This window comes from Salvia miltiorrhiza, chromosome 2, assembly GCF_028751815.1.
Source record: "Salvia miltiorrhiza cultivar Shanhuang (shh) chromosome 2, IMPLAD_Smil_shh, whole genome shotgun sequence".
Lineage (NCBI taxonomy): Eukaryota > Viridiplantae > Streptophyta > Magnoliopsida > Lamiales > Lamiaceae > Salvia > Salvia miltiorrhiza.
Genome location: NC_080388.1, coordinates 65,689,264 through 65,705,051, shown reverse-complemented (window position 1 = coordinate 65,705,051; position 15,788 = coordinate 65,689,264). Strand labels below are relative to the sequence as shown.

The window sequence follows — 15,788 nt, the reverse complement described above, 5'->3', positions numbered from 1 at the left end:
ACATTAGACATCTATCATATGCAAAATCCTACCAAATTTTTTGTTCGGATGTTATACAATATACTAAAAGTATAATTAATACTTTTCTCAAAAAAGAAAAAGTAGAATTAATGCAAAATTCACAACAATGTATTTAGTATTTACCCATAACTTCTGTTATATATTGATTTTATGGCAATATTCACAAATTACACGTACTATTATCCAACCAATGTACACATTTTTCTTATTTATACATTACGTGAATTACTCCCTCCATCCCATGAATTTTGACACGTTTGGTTTCGACACATGAATTAAGAAGTTGTAAATTAATGATTTAAATGTGTAGCAGTGTAGGCAATAAAGTATAAAAGTGATAAAGTATAAGAAATAAGGTAATAAAGTGATAAATTATAAGAGATAATATAATTAAGACCCCTTTATTTTTACACTAATTATTACCTTATTTGGAAATGTGTCAAGATTCGTGTAACGGTCCAAAAAAGAATACGTGTCAAGTTTCGTGGGACGAAAAGAGTAATTTTTATTATTTTTGCGATAAATTGTGACCCGAGCAATTTTTATTTATCTATTTTCTAAGAAACCAATGTACACATTTTTGTTAGCATAAAGATCCTAAAAGTAATATGATTGAAAACAAAAGATCCTAAAAGTAAAAGGGCAAAACTGAAAGAAGTAGAAACAGAAACATAATAAATCAACAGATAGAAAAGAAGAAGAAAGCTTGATCATCAATACATATGAACTTCAAATGCGTCCATACACAAATACAAGCGAAGAAAATAAACATGAAACACAAAATCAACTAACAATATGCCAAGAGACACTTAGCACATCACAGCTTCAAACACAAACGAGTGCGGAATTCGCATCTCAATTTGTTGAGTATATAATATGTAGGATTAGGCAAATGTTAGAGCTCAGTATAACAAAACTTCCAACCATACCAGAGCTTGATGTTGCAGTGCAGCATATCTAGGCAGATATGCCTCTAGATGAGACATCGTGACCACTCGAGATCTTCTGTTTCCGGCCATCCCGCCTGCTGCTACCTCTGGCCCTTCTTGGCATTCTTTCTCCGGATGCTCTCCCTGCGTTTTGCTGATGCTCCGCCTGTCTTTGTTGCAAAGAATCACCAAATGAATCCCAGTGTCCAAACAAGGGAGTAATCAAGTAGATGTATGTGAAACACGATTGATTTGCATGCATACCCTTATGCAGAATCCCTCGGGTCGTGTGGCTTCAGTGGTGAACTTTCTAGAGCTCATCTCGGAGGAGTTCCTCTTGTTCGAGGTGCTTGATGTCTCACTGCAAGAATCTTGGGATGAGACACACGTGGGAGGAGTGGTTGAACGAGAAGAAGAGCCGAAGGTATCAGTGTCACTCTGGAATAACTCCTGAAAGAGAACTTGCAGATCTTCAAAACTCTCGTTTCTACTTTCCTGTCAATCATATAGACAGATGTCACTATATTTTCACAACTTAGACATATAGCCATCCAAGAAAAGAAAATATACAGATGGCATCCAATAGTTAATGCAATGTGAACCTATGAATTGGCGCTAGACGATAGGTTGGAGTTGGCCAAAAATTGCATAAGCTAATTTGGGAGGGGAATATTAGGGCATTGGATACAACATATAAGAAGAATGGTAAAAAGAACTCACATTTGACTTATTTTGGTTCATCATTGTTGCCATTTCATTCAAGAAATCACCCATACCCTGCATCATATACGAAAACTAAATCAATCTTCAAGCAAATGAAATAAAAGATATTCATTTTAATTGAAGAACTGACACAACAAGTGTAAATTGAAGCATAGATCTAAAGTGCCATTTTCCATTTTCTTTTCTTATGATCCTTATTCGCCACCATTTCTTTTGAGGCATAGATCTAAATTAAGTGCCATTTCCACATTTTCTTGAGGTTACACTGGCTACTAAATAAGATGATCTAATCAATTGTTTAAGGGAACCTTCACCAATGACAACAATTTATCTTAACCTCCAATACCAATATGAATAATAAAAATGTCATAGAAGCAGGCCTGATTGGTAGAATGCAAACCAAGATGGATTAGAAGGGTTTTGCAAAGGTCTCGCCTCCTTCCGGAGACGGGGTAGAAAGAAAACGCAACCCCAAAACACTAAGTAAGAGAGCAGTCTCTTGAATTAAAGAGGAGTTAGGGTGAGGTGAAATGGGCAGTAGCATAATTAGAACTCACATTTTCGTCATCATCATCATCGCTGTTATAGACTCCTACATCGTACAGAAACCTTTTGTTTGCATCCGAAAGAACTAATAACATAAGCATCTTGTGAGTCCAATCATCATACAAGAATATGTGCACTTGCTATCATGTTAAAGTCTCAGAAAATAATCAAGAACAAATCATCAATTATTAATCATAAAATGAAATATGCATTGTGATTATTGACAATAAAATCTTTCTACAAAAAGCACTCCATAATAAGTGAAGAGTAAGGAATTCAGCCCCAAATTTTCTTCTTTTTCCCAGAATACGTTCCCATCATCCAAAGATTTACACGATTTATTCTAAAACATCACATTTTCTAGAAATCAAGATAGAGAAAGCAAGAAAAATGAAGCTCCAAATACCAGAATAAGCTTGCTGAATATCTTGAAATTTTTTCTTTGCCTCTTCCACAAACTTTTGATTTGCAGAAGCACTGCAACGATCCGGATGCCATTTCTACCACACAAAAAAAAAAGCAAAAAACAAAGACAAAGCTCAATTCATAAACATGTAAACAAACACCCCCATCACTTAGATCAGCAAAAGAAATTTTATCACGATCTTCATGCATAAACTGCAATTTATTCATATCACCATGATTCATGACCTTTTGTTAGCAGCATCAAAAGAAGTAATCTTTTCTTGAAATCAATATTCCACGAAATCCCACACCTCTATATACCTTATGTTTCAAAAATCTTATTTCAACTTGCAAATACTAATAACTAGTATAAAACATAAACTTAAAGAAAAAGTTAGTAATTGCAAATTCTAACCATTGCAAGTTTCTTGTAGGCATTTCTCAGCTCAGCTGGCGTGCATTCTTTCTTCAGCCCCATAACAGCATAGAAATCACTGTTTTTCTCTTCCTCAGCTGCCATTTCTCAGCTCAACAAAAAGTATTCTCACAAAAATTCAATCTTGTCGACAAATTTCAAGAACTGGGATTTCACCTCGAAACCAGCCAAACCCTTTTCAAGATGGGTCAAAATTTAAAATACCCACCTTCATAACTTATCTATCAAAAATACCCACTTTCACAAAACCCCTATCAACCATATCCAACTCATCATTCATGCCAAAACTACCCCTCAACAAATCCTCAACAAATCCATCAATAAACCGTTTTATGTTCAAATTATCATGATTCAATTAAGACATAATCAGGCCCAACATGCTTCCGTACAACTTCTAAATAATTCAAATCATAAATCAACAGTATACCTTTTGTCGACTGGTCACCTTCCGGAGCTTTTATCGCGTTTTACGGACTTCTTGCCTCCTCGGCCTTCGTCCAACCACACGCTCGCAAGTGGTGGTTGCAACCTTCTCCCTTCACTGTGTTCCGGCTTTCGCCGAATGGTCACCTTCAGGAATCAGTTTCCCTCCTTCACTGTGTGTCGACTCCAAATATTTTTGTTGAAAAATGAAAAGAAAATATTTTTACTAAACCGGAATAGTTGGACTAAAACTAAGCGTTTATAGAGGAATTATATAATAATTAATTTTATTTCATAAAAACTCCCCAATGGAGGAGACTAACTTGTTTTAGCTACTCATAGTAGCTAATCCTTGTGTACATAAAAATAAAAAGAAACAAAAACTAAAAACGAAAACTTTGAAAAACAGAAAATTAAAATTACAAAGATAGATTCTGAAGAGAGAGTGTAGTGTGAGAAAGTTGTGGAAATTTTTCCGATGATCCTCTTCTCCCCAGCACTTGTGTTTATATAGAGGTTTGAACCCCTCTATTATTGCTTGGTTGTTGGCCTCGGATTCCTTCTTCGTGGCCAGCTTGCTTGAATATGACATCCACCTTCTTTTGTCGGCCTTGATTGCCGACACTTGTTAGTGGCATCACATGGTGCTGGACCCTCGCCTTATCGTCTTGTGATAATGCTGGTAGGGGCCGGCAACTTTTCCTTCCACTCACTTTTGTCCTGAAGCTTTTGGTGAGTGGTCCTCCTGTTCTTCCACCCACTTTTGTCGTTTCTTTTGTGGGTGCGATCCTTGCTGTGAATCACATGATTCACTCTGCTTTGTCGGCCACCTTACTTTTTTGGTGCCCGAGGTGTTCTTCCCTTTGGTGTCTGACGTTCGTCATGTTCATCAGACCGGAACCTTCTTCTATCAGGTTTCGGGAGGAAACCTTTGCCGAATTCTGGCTCCTTCTGCGACGAACATTGGTCGCAGATTCTCTCGATCCAATGGCTAACATGAGCCATATTACAGAATTTGCGACGAGTCTCTTTGCTCCCCGCGATCTTGTTTCCCCAAATAGTTTGCCTCTTATTCTCGAAAGAATTTTCAGCAAACTGGGTTGTGGTTCCTGTCATTGTATTGACCAGGAACGTTCCCAGATCTGAGCTCTGAAAGAACTTGAATCTGGACTTCATTTTGTCCATCTCTGTAAGACAGACCCAAAGACCCCATGCTCGTCTCGTGGAGATTTGATCCTCCGTAAATGTTGAGACGATTGCGGCATTAAACTCAGGAACTTTGATCCGGTTCAAGGCTCCTGTATCTGGTCTCCGAAGCTTGATGAAATGGAAGGCTTCGTAGACTCCTTTGCCAACTGGCTCTGGAGCTGCACTGAAGAAGTACAATTCCAGAACATCTCCCCTTTTGAGGGACTCGTTGTTCTCCCATGCGTCGAACACCGTTTTCTGGATCCATTTGGGTAGACCCTTGATTTCGGTGAATGCCGGGGAAGTGGTATAAACTGAAGCTAATGCCCCAAATTCATACCATTCTTTAACATCGTTTGGATTGGCTCCTGGCGTGAACCAAACCCTTGGATATTTTCCTGCAACATCAACCCGGCAATTTCCCGGATTAATGCCCCTTCTCGTAAGAAGTTTCTCCCACCTGTCTTGATAATTCTGCCAAGAAGGAGAAGAAATAATAAGATTAGTATCAACCTTAACTTGGCCTGTCATGGGCCTAAGGCTGATCTCTCCCTCTTTTACCCCAGAGGTGGAGGGTTGACATGTTGATTCAGGGAGTGACCCCTTAACAACATCTTTTCCTCGAGCGTCCGGCTGTGAAGCCATTCTCTCAGGACTTGGGCTAGGGGTACTTGAATCCCCTGCTACAGGTAATCCGCCCTGTACGGAAAGCATTGCTTTAGCCCGATTTTCACGGACTGCGCGCAAGAGCGGCTTTTCAGTTGCTTCCTGAAGATTGAACATCTTCATGAAACAGACATCAATTTGGCTAGATACTTTGGCTTCGTCAGCCGCTTGTATCTTTCCTGCTTGTTTAGTATGCAGCACACATCTGTGCCACTCTTGTTGTAGCAGCTCTAGACTCTCAAAGAGCTGCCCCTGTATTGCCTCGATGGCCTCCGCTTCAGGGAGCTCCATCCCTTGTAAGGAAATCTGCAAGAACATTCTGATCAGATTTCAAAACGACAATATCATAATCATAATATTGGCATTCTGCTTGCCATCTAATTAATCTAGCCCTTTCGGGTTTAGATTCAAACTTTTTTGTTAAGAAAGCTTTAACGTTAGTGTTATCAACTTTCAAAACGAATTTTTTAGCCAGTAAGAAAAGCGGCCATTTTTTAAACGCCTTCCGCACTGCAAAGAATTCTTTCTTGTTGATGTGCCATCGCACAGCCTCGTCGTCGGAGAAAAGACCGCTACAGTATCTGCAAGGTTCTTCTCCATAAGGGGTGATCTTTGTAAGCACTGCTGCCCACCAGAAATCACTAGCATCTGTGTAGAGGACCAAATCATCCTCGTCTTGTGGTATTGAAAGCTTTGGGAGATTTTTGCAAATCTCTTTCAACTTCTTCATACCCTCTCTATGTTCCTCCTTCCATATGAATGGAACATCTTTCTTTAGTAATGGACTAAAGATTTTCCTGTACTCCGCAAGATTTTTGATGAACATTCCTGCAAAGTTAACAACTCCGAGAAAGCTTTGGAGCTGCTTCTTTTCCTTGAGATCTTCTGGAAAATTCTGGACCTTTTCCACAATGTGATCTTGTAGAATAATTCCAGATTCATCGATCTCGATTCCCAGAAACTCCATCTTCTGGGTGGCTATGACTGCCTTCTTTTCTGACAGCACTAGTCCTTCTTGTTGGCAAACATCGGCAAAGATCTCCAGATGCCTGACATGTTCATGAATGTTTTTTGATGCAATAAGGATGTCATCAATATAAACAAACATAAACGAAGAATAATCTTTGAATAGATTATCCATCTTTCTTTGGAATATCTGAGGCGCGTTGGCTAACCCCATTGGCATGACATTCCAGACATAATGTCCTTGAGGAGTTGAGAAGGCTGTGAACTTCTTACTCCCTTCCTCCATGCGAATCTGGTAAAATCCTGACTTGCAATCGAACTTTGAGAATACCTTTGCACTTCTGATGCAGTTGATAAGGTGTTCTCTGCTTGGGATGAAATATCCGTCAAACTCAAGAATATCATTAATTCCTTTGTAATTAATGACCAGTCTTGGTTTTCCTCGCTTGATCTCCCCATGATTCCTCACCAGAAATCCCGGACTGCTGTAGGGTGATCTTCCATCTTCGATAAGTTTTAAATCAAGATGTTCCTTGATCATATCCTGTTGATCTTGAGGGTTCATCAGGATAGGCTTGTACCTCTCGAACTCATGCTCCTTTCCAGTTTTAACTTTCAAGGTTGCTCTGAGCTGGTTCTTGTCCCACCATGCCAAAGGATTCTCATGATAACACTTTTGGATTCTCCTTTTGACGTCGGCTATGGACACCTGTTCGTCTTCCTTGATATCCTTGTGTGATATCAGGGATACTTTGAGGATTTGAATTTCCTCCTCAGAGAGATCTGGGAATCCCTCAGTTCTGCATTTGAGCAAAACCTCTCCGAATCTCCTTTGATCCTTCATTTGAGGTCTCCGGAGTCTGCCATCATCACCACGCTTGCTGCGAAATTTGATTGGCATTGAACGATGAAAAGCTCCCTGGAGCCTTTTGCACAATGATTTTGTGGTCACAATTGGTTGTGAACACAAGCCTCCGGGCCTCATTGTCTTGTATAAGTCTCTTGAAGCTTTGCAGAAAATTATTTCTCAATAATATATCTGCTCCGGTATCATGGAAATATATCGGTGGAGTCTTGACTTTGTACCAAGGTGTCTGTCCTGCACCGCCGATCAGTATTTCCGTCTGTTTTACTCCTTTTGATAGGAGCAAAATCTTTTTGGAGAAATCCCTTCCTGCAATTCGAGGTAGATCTTCTTCCACTTCTGCTTGAAAGACTCCTCGTTTTGCTGTACAGATTCCTGCTCCTGAATCCACATAAGCAGCAAAATATTCTGCTTTGTATTTCTCGTATAACATCCCAACAGAGATGTATATCGAGAATGGACTTGTCATTGGATCATCAATCTTTGGCGTCCGATTGTGATCTCCATTCCCCCTGATTTCCGTGACCATGGCTTATATTTGTCAAGGAAATCCCGTCCTAAGATCAGGACATCTGCTTCCTGTCCGGCTTGGCCTTCGGTTTGGATTTCAAAACCTCCAACCTCTAGAGTTCCGATGTATCGGTTGTCTCCTGGATTCGCCAAATAATACAACGAACTACAGGGAAATTGGTTCTCCCTGCTTGTTGTATCAAATCTTGTTGAAACTTGTCTCCATCCTTCGGGACATTTGAGTTTAACTCTTATGTCTGGAGCTGGTGTTTCCTGGATCGTCATTCTCTCATATGATTGAGAGAAACTCCTTGTAATAGGCCCTGAAGTTAGCCTATTTCCTTGGAATGATAGCCTCGGTGCTCCTAGTCTGAGACTTTGAGTATGACTAAGCACCGTCTTGTCTCCAATATCGATGTCGATTTCTCCGATCTGAGGAATCTCCACTCGGTTTGGTTTGACTGCCTTGGCTACCTCCTTGAATATTTCTGGAATCTCAATAAATTCTTTTCCCAGAAATAATTCCGTGTGATGAGAATTTGATAGGGCATACGAGACTTGATAAGTCAGTGAGTATGGCCTATTTCCATCTGTCATAAGCTCCTTCCTTTTGAAGTCCTGATAGAGGGTCAGGGCTCGACTGAAGGATGAATCTTGTAGATTATAAGCGATCTGCGGATAGTACTCGGTTATAATCCTTTTGGCATAGAGATTGCCCGAAAAAGCTCCCAGAACTGATGCTCTAGTATCTCTGATTCTTTTGTCGCAAAGTGCGACATCAATTGGTTGGTCTGTCCCTGGGGATAGGGATGATTTGATCACCAACTGAATTGCTCCAATATGAATCCATTTCATCGTACTTGCGACTTCTGGCTTCATTTTCTTAAGATCCTGCCTAATATCTTCAGCAGGAACCAGCTGGATCTCCACCTGATTACTTGTAATCTCCATTGGAAGTGCCATTTCTCGGTTAGTGACACCGAAATAGACATGATGCTTCCTCTTGGATGGTATCAAGCTATTAAAAACCCGATTTAATCTCCCATTGGAAAACCCTTGGTATGTTTGTACCTCTCCGGTTTCCCTATTGAGTTTCTTCACGAGCTTCTTCACCACTTCTTCCTGTGGAATCAGAAAATGGCTGGTGAATCCATTCTGATCCTCCTTCTGGATGTGGTGGACCTCGTGTTCCTCTTTAGTCTGACTCGTCTCCGGTTGATCCATCGGACATCCCCGAATCTTCAGAACTAAAGACTTCTTCTTGCTCATATATACTCTCATCAGAGGATATATCTTCAAATTGATACACGGGTATCAATTTCTGTTGGTAGATTGCGTCTTCGATATCCGGTGTGGATTCGAATCTCCTTATCTGCCTTTTCTCGTTATCTGGGCAATTGGTTGAAATATGCCCCTGTGCACCGCACGTCCAGCAGTTGCAATCTTTGAAACTTTCATTTGCTTTGGTCTGGGTGCGCCTGAAAGTCTTCTTCGCCGGGATTCTCTTTTGATTTGAGAATCGGTTTCTTGATGGTCCGCTCCGTTGGCCTGACTTGTAGGAGCGTGCCTTCTGTCTGGTCCACATAGTCCTTGGTTTCCAAGAACTTCTTCTGGACTTTCTTTCATAGGGTTGATACCTATGTTTCTTTCTGCTTCTCCTTTGATATAGCAGCTCAGCACCAATCTCTGTTGGAAGATCAATGTTATCGCACATCAATGGAGATTTCTTGTTGAGCCTTCTCAATTTCTTGAGATTTCTCAGGTCCGCCGCCTTCTGGCACCATTCGGACAACTTTTTGTGAACATAAGACATCCTTCTTGAAGCACTATCAAGAGGATATTCTCCTGGTGACACGTATTCGTTGATGAGCATCTCCCTCCATGGACTTGGAAACTTTGTGAAAAAGAGGTCTTTGGCGGTTGCATCATCAACTACCCCCATATGAACATATAGGGTATAAAGGCGTAGAAATTCATCGAGAGCTTTTGGCTCTAGCACCACTAATCGAAGATTGTAGAGTGCCTGATGATACTTCTTGCGCTTCTCTTCTGCAGATCCTTCGAAAAAACCCATTCCCAAGAAATGGATCTTTATCTGTTTAGTAGCCTCCTTGATGATATCATAAGGTTTTGTGCTAGTAAACAGTTCTTCCCTTACTGAGATGTTGATTTTTTCCCAGTATTGTTTTGCCATTCCTGCCAAACTTGCTTCGAAGATTTTGGCAAACTCCTTTTTATCGTACTCAATTGTGGTGACTACGATATTCAAAGCTGAAGCCCACTCATCGATGAGATCCTCCCAATCTTTGAAACTGGCTTCGTCGAGGTTGAGAATCAATCCATATGGATGGATTGGTTCAAGTGTGGCCTTCCCTACAGGAGTATCCCGCATCTGTGGCCTGCGTCTTTTGGTTCGTTGGTAGTGGCTTGCATCGTCTGAAGCTCCACCCCTTTTTGACGAACTTTCTTCTTGAGGCTCGTTTTTGGGCACCTCATCTCCTTGGTTCATCTTTAGATCAACCATATTGAGGTTAGCAAAAGATTCTGCTAACTCCTGTAGATCTTCTAATCCGATTCGATCAAGGCTATTCATGAAATTTGCCTTTCATGATTCGGATTATATCCTCTGGCTGCAACTCCTTGGGTGCTGCATCAAATATAGGGGAATTCGTCGGGTCGTCAGACCATGGTTTCCGCATCTTCCCGGAACATGGTTTTCGCCTTTCGATCTCCTTCATTCTTTTCTGGATATCACCCAAGAGGGTTAATATTTCCTCTTGTTTGAGTGATATTCTGCTCAGCTCCATCGGTAGATCGTACAGCTTGACGCCATAATATTCCACCGTCTTTTGGATCTCCCGCAAGTTGACGTTGTCGGAAGAGCTTGGCTCGATCTTCTGGTAGCCTGGAAAAGCTACTCCCGCCTTGTCTTTTGGTTCCATCAATCGTGGGACTGATGGGCCTCGTCTCTGGTTCGTTCAATCGCCGTTCTGGTAGCGGCGAATCCCATGAGGTTCTCATGGTAGAATTGGATACTCGCGATGATATCGCGAATAAGCTCGATATCTCCTCCTCGTCGTAGGTTGGTCACGAGGGCTCGATTGTTCCATCTAAGATCACTTATAAAGTGACCCATTTCTGTCTCCAGATTTTGGAGAGAATTCCTGTAGTGTACACATCTCGGACATTCGTCCGGATCCATAAAGTTTCAATGGAGTCTCCTCCCACATGGGTTAATAATAAAATAAATTAAAAATTAAATAATTCCTCTATAAAAACCCGCTCTGATACCATTTTGAGAAGCGCGGGATCAATTTGAACAATTACCAATTTTAATCATTTTTTGCTTACCAGTACGTGGCGTTGTCTCACAGTCCAGACCCAGTTTACCGAAGTAACCTATCGGGCACGAGGAAAGTTTCCAGCCGATATACTAGTCAAGCTTAATTAGGCAAAAGATGGGAAATAAAGAGAATTTAAGTGTAAGGGTAGAAATGGTATTTCACTATGAAGTGGGTATTTTTCATAGATGTTTTATATAGGTGGGTAGATTTAATAGATGTATTATAAAAGTGGGTATTAAAAACCATTTGCCCTTTCAAGATTATACAAATCACGCACACACGCATAAATTTATATGCGACAATCTGCAAAACGCAGTAGTATTCAACAAAGGCTGCAAGATTACAGCACCACGAAACCTCAGCATTTTTTTAGAGGGGGAGATCAATAGCTCTCTCCTTAGAAGCCTCCAGAAAGGTTGGTTTTTACAATTATTTTATATATATATATACGTGCAGTTATTATTAAAAAGGTAAGAGAATTGGAACATTGAATACTTGGGAAAAGTTGCCAAGACAATGAAGGTGGGCTAGATAAGGATTGCGGGGTTAGTGATGAACGGCTGAGATTGATTTTTGCAGATATTTGTGGTGGGATTTGTCTCCAGAAGCTTCTGAATTAACTGTTGAACCTCTGCTTCTTTTTTTAATAAGAACCTGTCTTTTTGTGTTTCGTTTTATATTGGACCATAGACGAAAAGGGCAGCTTCGGTTTCTTCTTTTTTTTAAAAAAAAAAAACTCTTTACTACTTCAGTTAAGAATCTTAATATTGGTGTGGGATTTTTAGTTATTACTATTTGCAATTTTAAAAAAAAAACTTTACTATTTCAGCTTAAAAAGAATCGAGTAATTTTCTCACTTTTTGTGTGTACTAGTAAAAAGAACTTAAGTTGCATGTGTAATTAATGTTATATTAATTAATAATATTAAAAAAAATATTAATTCATTACTTTTATTAGATAATTTATTGAATGAAAATATTTATTTATAAGCCTTATCAATAGCTATATATATATTTTGCATATAGATTAGGAGGGTGTATTCGTTGTGGAATTTGATGGATTTCTATGGATTTTAAAAGTCTGAGTGTATTCGTTCAAGACTTTTTAAAATCCATACAAATCTAGATGTATTCGTTATTCCATTGACTTAAAATCCGGAATGACTTTCATGGATTTCATCCAAAAAATACACACGACGAAATCTGGCCAAGAACCACGAGAATTGAAATCCATGAAGTTTTAAGCGAGCGCTGAGTTCCAGCGCCCGCGGCCAAGAAGCCAGTGAGCGCCGGAACTCAGCACTCGCTGGAACCCACTTATTCCACTTATTCCCAGCGCTCGCTGGAACCCAGCGGTCGCTGGGTTTCCAGCGCTCGCTGGAACTCAGCGGTCACTGGGTTTCCAGCGGTGCTGGGACTCCGCGGGCGTTGGTTTCATGGAATTCAATTCCAAAATTATCCCGTAAAGTCTTCGAAAATCAGTGAAAATCGGGGTGAAATCCAACCACGAATTCTTTGAAAGTCGTATGGAATCTAAGTGAATTCCATGGAATTTAAATTCCATGGACTTTTTAAAGTCTGTGGAAATCCACAACGAATACATTAGTGTAATATCTAATAAATTAATATATTCTTATAAATATATAATATGTAATATAACCTTAAAATAAAATATGTACATGTTGTGCATAAGACTCTTTTCTAATGCAAAATAAGTATTCTTTATAGATTTGGGTGACAAATAAATATATATCAAAATAGATTAATATTTTATAAATATAATAATAAATATATAACAAGGGTAAAATAGGCGATTCATAAGCTGTGTCTTACACTGCCTTAGACTCTTTTTCTATTAGTATAGATAGTGGTCTTGTCTATGTGCGGATAATTTTTTCACCTTTATGTGGTGTAGAGATTTCATCTGCGTGCGGATTGCTTATTTTAGTTTATAGTTATTAAGAATGTTTTGTAATTGTAAAAAAAAAAATCTTAATATTGGTTGGTACAATAAGTAAAGTGGACCACATATGCTATAATCCAAAGATTATATATGAAATTGAAGAGCAACATATGATACTTATGAGCGTATATATAATTTATAATTTAAGAATTCATAGTTTGATGATAGTGATTTTTGCACATAAATTCATATAAAATACGTATTAATAATTTGATAATTTTACGAGTAAGAAATGAAATAAAAGTTGCTTGGTGAGAGATGAAGGCTTAGCTCTTTCCTAAGACCGTCCATAATGATAGATTTAGAAATATAATTATAGTTTGGGATGTTATAATTAATTTTTATTTTATTTTACACGTATAACATTATAGGATCATCAAAGAAAAAAATTATATGCTTCATATTGAAATAAAAATATTGTATAAAGAACTATTAAAATCAAAGTTAAAGTAGGTTTTTGCTAAATTATACTGACAAGTTAACTCATTTATAATAGGGTCAAAATTTAAAATACCCACCTTCATAACTTATCTATCAAAAATACCCACTTTCACAAAACATAAATCAACCGTATCCAACTTATCATTAATGCCAAAACTACCCTTTAACAAATCCTCTAAAATCCATCATAATACAATTTTGAACAAAATTTTATCAAACTGTTTTTGCTTAAAGGTACGTGGCGTTGTCTCACAGTCCAGACCCAGATCACAAAGTAATCTATCGGGCACGAGGAAAGTTTCCAGCCGATATACCATTCAAGCTCTCTTAACAAATCATTTTGTTTTTAACAGTCTAACAATTAATCAGGCCCAACATGCTTCCGTAACACTTCAAAATAAATCTTAAATTTAAACCAACATTATACCTTTGTCGACTGGTCTTCTTCAGGAGTCGGTCTTGTTGCGTTTTACGGCTCGTCTGCCCACCCGGCACGCACCAACCACACACTCGCAAGAGATGGTTGCAACCCTTCTCCTTCACTAAGTGTCGACTTAATACTTTGTTGGAAAAATAAAGAAAATATTTTTACTCAACCGAAATAGTTGGACAAAAACTAAGCGTTTATAGAGGAATTATATACCCCCTCCGTCCGCCAAAAGTATTCCACTTTGGCCGGGCACGGAGTTTAATAAAATGTGTGATGATATTGATGTAGTGGAGAAAGGGTCCCACCACTTTATGAGATGTGTGGTTGAGATTGAATTTGGGGTAGGTTTTTTGTAAATAAAGAGTGTTTGTAAGGATAAAATATAAAGATGGATGGTGGGACCATGGCTTAAAAAGAAAAGTGGAATACTTTTTGCGGACGCCAAATATAGTAATTGTGGAATACTTTTGGCGGACGGAGGGAGTAATAATTAATTTATTTCATAAAATACTCCCCAAGGGAGGAGACTAACTTGTTTAGCTACTCATAGTAGCTAATACTTGTGTACATAAAATTAAAAAGAACTAAAACTAAAACTGAAAAACTTTGAAAACTAAAATTAAAAATACAAAGATAATTTTTCTAGAGAGAGGAAGTGGTGTGTGAAAATGTGTTGTGATTTTCCCCGGTCCCCTTCTTCTCTCCAGAGCTTGGGTTTATATAGAGGTTTGATCCCCTCTATAATTGCTTGGTTGGTGGCCTCGGATTCCATCTTTGTGGCCAGCTTTCTTGAATATGACATCCACCTTTTTTATGTCGGCCTTGATTGCCAACATTTGTTAGTGTCATCACATGGTGCTGGACCCTTGCTTTATCGTTTTGTGATAATGCTGGTAGGGGCCGGCTGCTTTTCCTTCCACTCACGTTTGTCCTGGAGCGTTTGGTGAGCGGTCCTTTTGTCATTCCACCCACTTTTGTCGTTTCTTTTGTGGGTGCGATCCTTGCTGTGAATCACATGATTCACTTTGCTTTGTCGGCCACCTTACTTTTTGGTACCCGAGGTGTTCTTCCCTTTGGAGTCTGATGCTTATCATGTTCATCAGACCGGAACCTCCTTTTGTCCGGCTTTGGAAAGAATCCTTTGCCGAATTCCGGCTCCTTCTGCGATGAGCATTGATCGCAGACTTTCTCGATCCAATGGCCCAGATGAGCCATATTGCAAAACTTGCGACGAGTCTCCTTGCTCCCCGCTATCTTGTTTTCCCACAACATTTGCTGTTTATTCTCGAAGGATTGTTCGGCAAAAGGAGTCGTTGTTCCTGTCATGGTATTAACTAGGAACGTTCCCAGATCCGAGCTTTGGTAGAACTTGAATCTGGACTTCATTTTGTCCATCTCTGTGAGACAGACCCATAGACCCCATGCTCGTCTAGTGGAGATTTGGTCATCCGTGAATGTTGAGACGATTGCGGCCTGGAAGTCGGGAACTTTGATCCGGTTAAGGGCTCCCGTATCAGGTCTCCGAAGCTTGATGAAGTGGAAAGCTTCACGGATTCCTTTTCCCACTGGCTCTGGCGCTGCACTGAAACAATACAATTCCAGAACATCTCCCCTTTTGAGGGACTCGTTGTTCTCCCATGTATCAAACACCGTTTTCTGGATCCATTTGGGTAGACCCTTGATCTCGGTGAAGGCTGGAGCGGTGGTATAAACTGAGGCAAAAGCCCCAAACTCATACCATTCCTTGACGTCGTTCGGATTGGCTCCTGGAGTCGTCCAAACCCTTGGATATTTTCCTGCAACATCAACCCGGCAATTTTCCGGATTAATGCCCTTTCTTGTGAGAAGTTTCTCCCACCTGTCCTGGTACATCTGCCAAGAAGGAGAAATTTCAATAAAGTCAGTATCAACCTTAACTTGGCCTGTCATGGGC

At 39.6% G+C, this 15,788-nt stretch overlaps 1 protein-coding gene across 4 annotated transcripts; it reads right to left on the bottom strand.

The window, feature by feature from the left end:
* Nucleotides 1-710: 710 nt before the first annotated feature.
* LOC131013089 (uncharacterized) lies at nt 711-11,575 on the bottom strand. 4 transcript variants are annotated; one of them, XM_057941092.1, is made up of 7 exons: nt 11,273-11,575; nt 3,040-3,234; nt 2,626-2,719; nt 2,231-2,304; nt 1,671-1,727; nt 1,215-1,445; nt 711-1,116 (listed from the first exon to the last, which is right to left on the bottom strand). In XM_057941092.1, exons 2-7 carry the CDS (start codon nt 3,142-3,144, stop codon nt 979-981), a joined length of 699 nt encoding a protein of 232 aa, XP_057797075.1. In that variant the 5' UTR covers nt 3,145-3,234; nt 11,273-11,575; the 3' UTR covers nt 711-978. The 4 variants fall into 4 exon arrangements, with proteins under 4 accessions (XP_057797075.1, XP_057797078.1, XP_057797079.1 ...); XM_057941095.1 differs by having other exon boundaries at nt 711-1,120; nt 11,273-11,535; XM_057941096.1 differs by lacking the exon at nt 11,273-11,575 and having other exon boundaries at nt 711-1,120; nt 3,040-3,281.
* Nucleotides 11,576-15,788: the final 4,213 nt, after the last annotated feature.

Bases quoted from the DNA above. Each gene is read 5' to 3' on its own strand.
- LOC131013089 (XM_057941092.1), bottom strand. From the start codon at position 3,144: ATGGCAGCTGAGGAAGAGAAAAACAGTGATTTCTATGCTGTTATGGGG. The intron at 2,305-2,625 runs GTATTTGGAGCT...TTATGTTATTAG, and splicing joins TATTCAGCAAGCTTATTCTG to TTCTTTCGGATGCAAACAAA. The intron at 1,728-2,230 runs GTGAGTTCTAAT...TATATGATGCAG, and splicing joins ATGATGATGATGACGAAAAT to GGTATGGGTGATTTCTTGAA.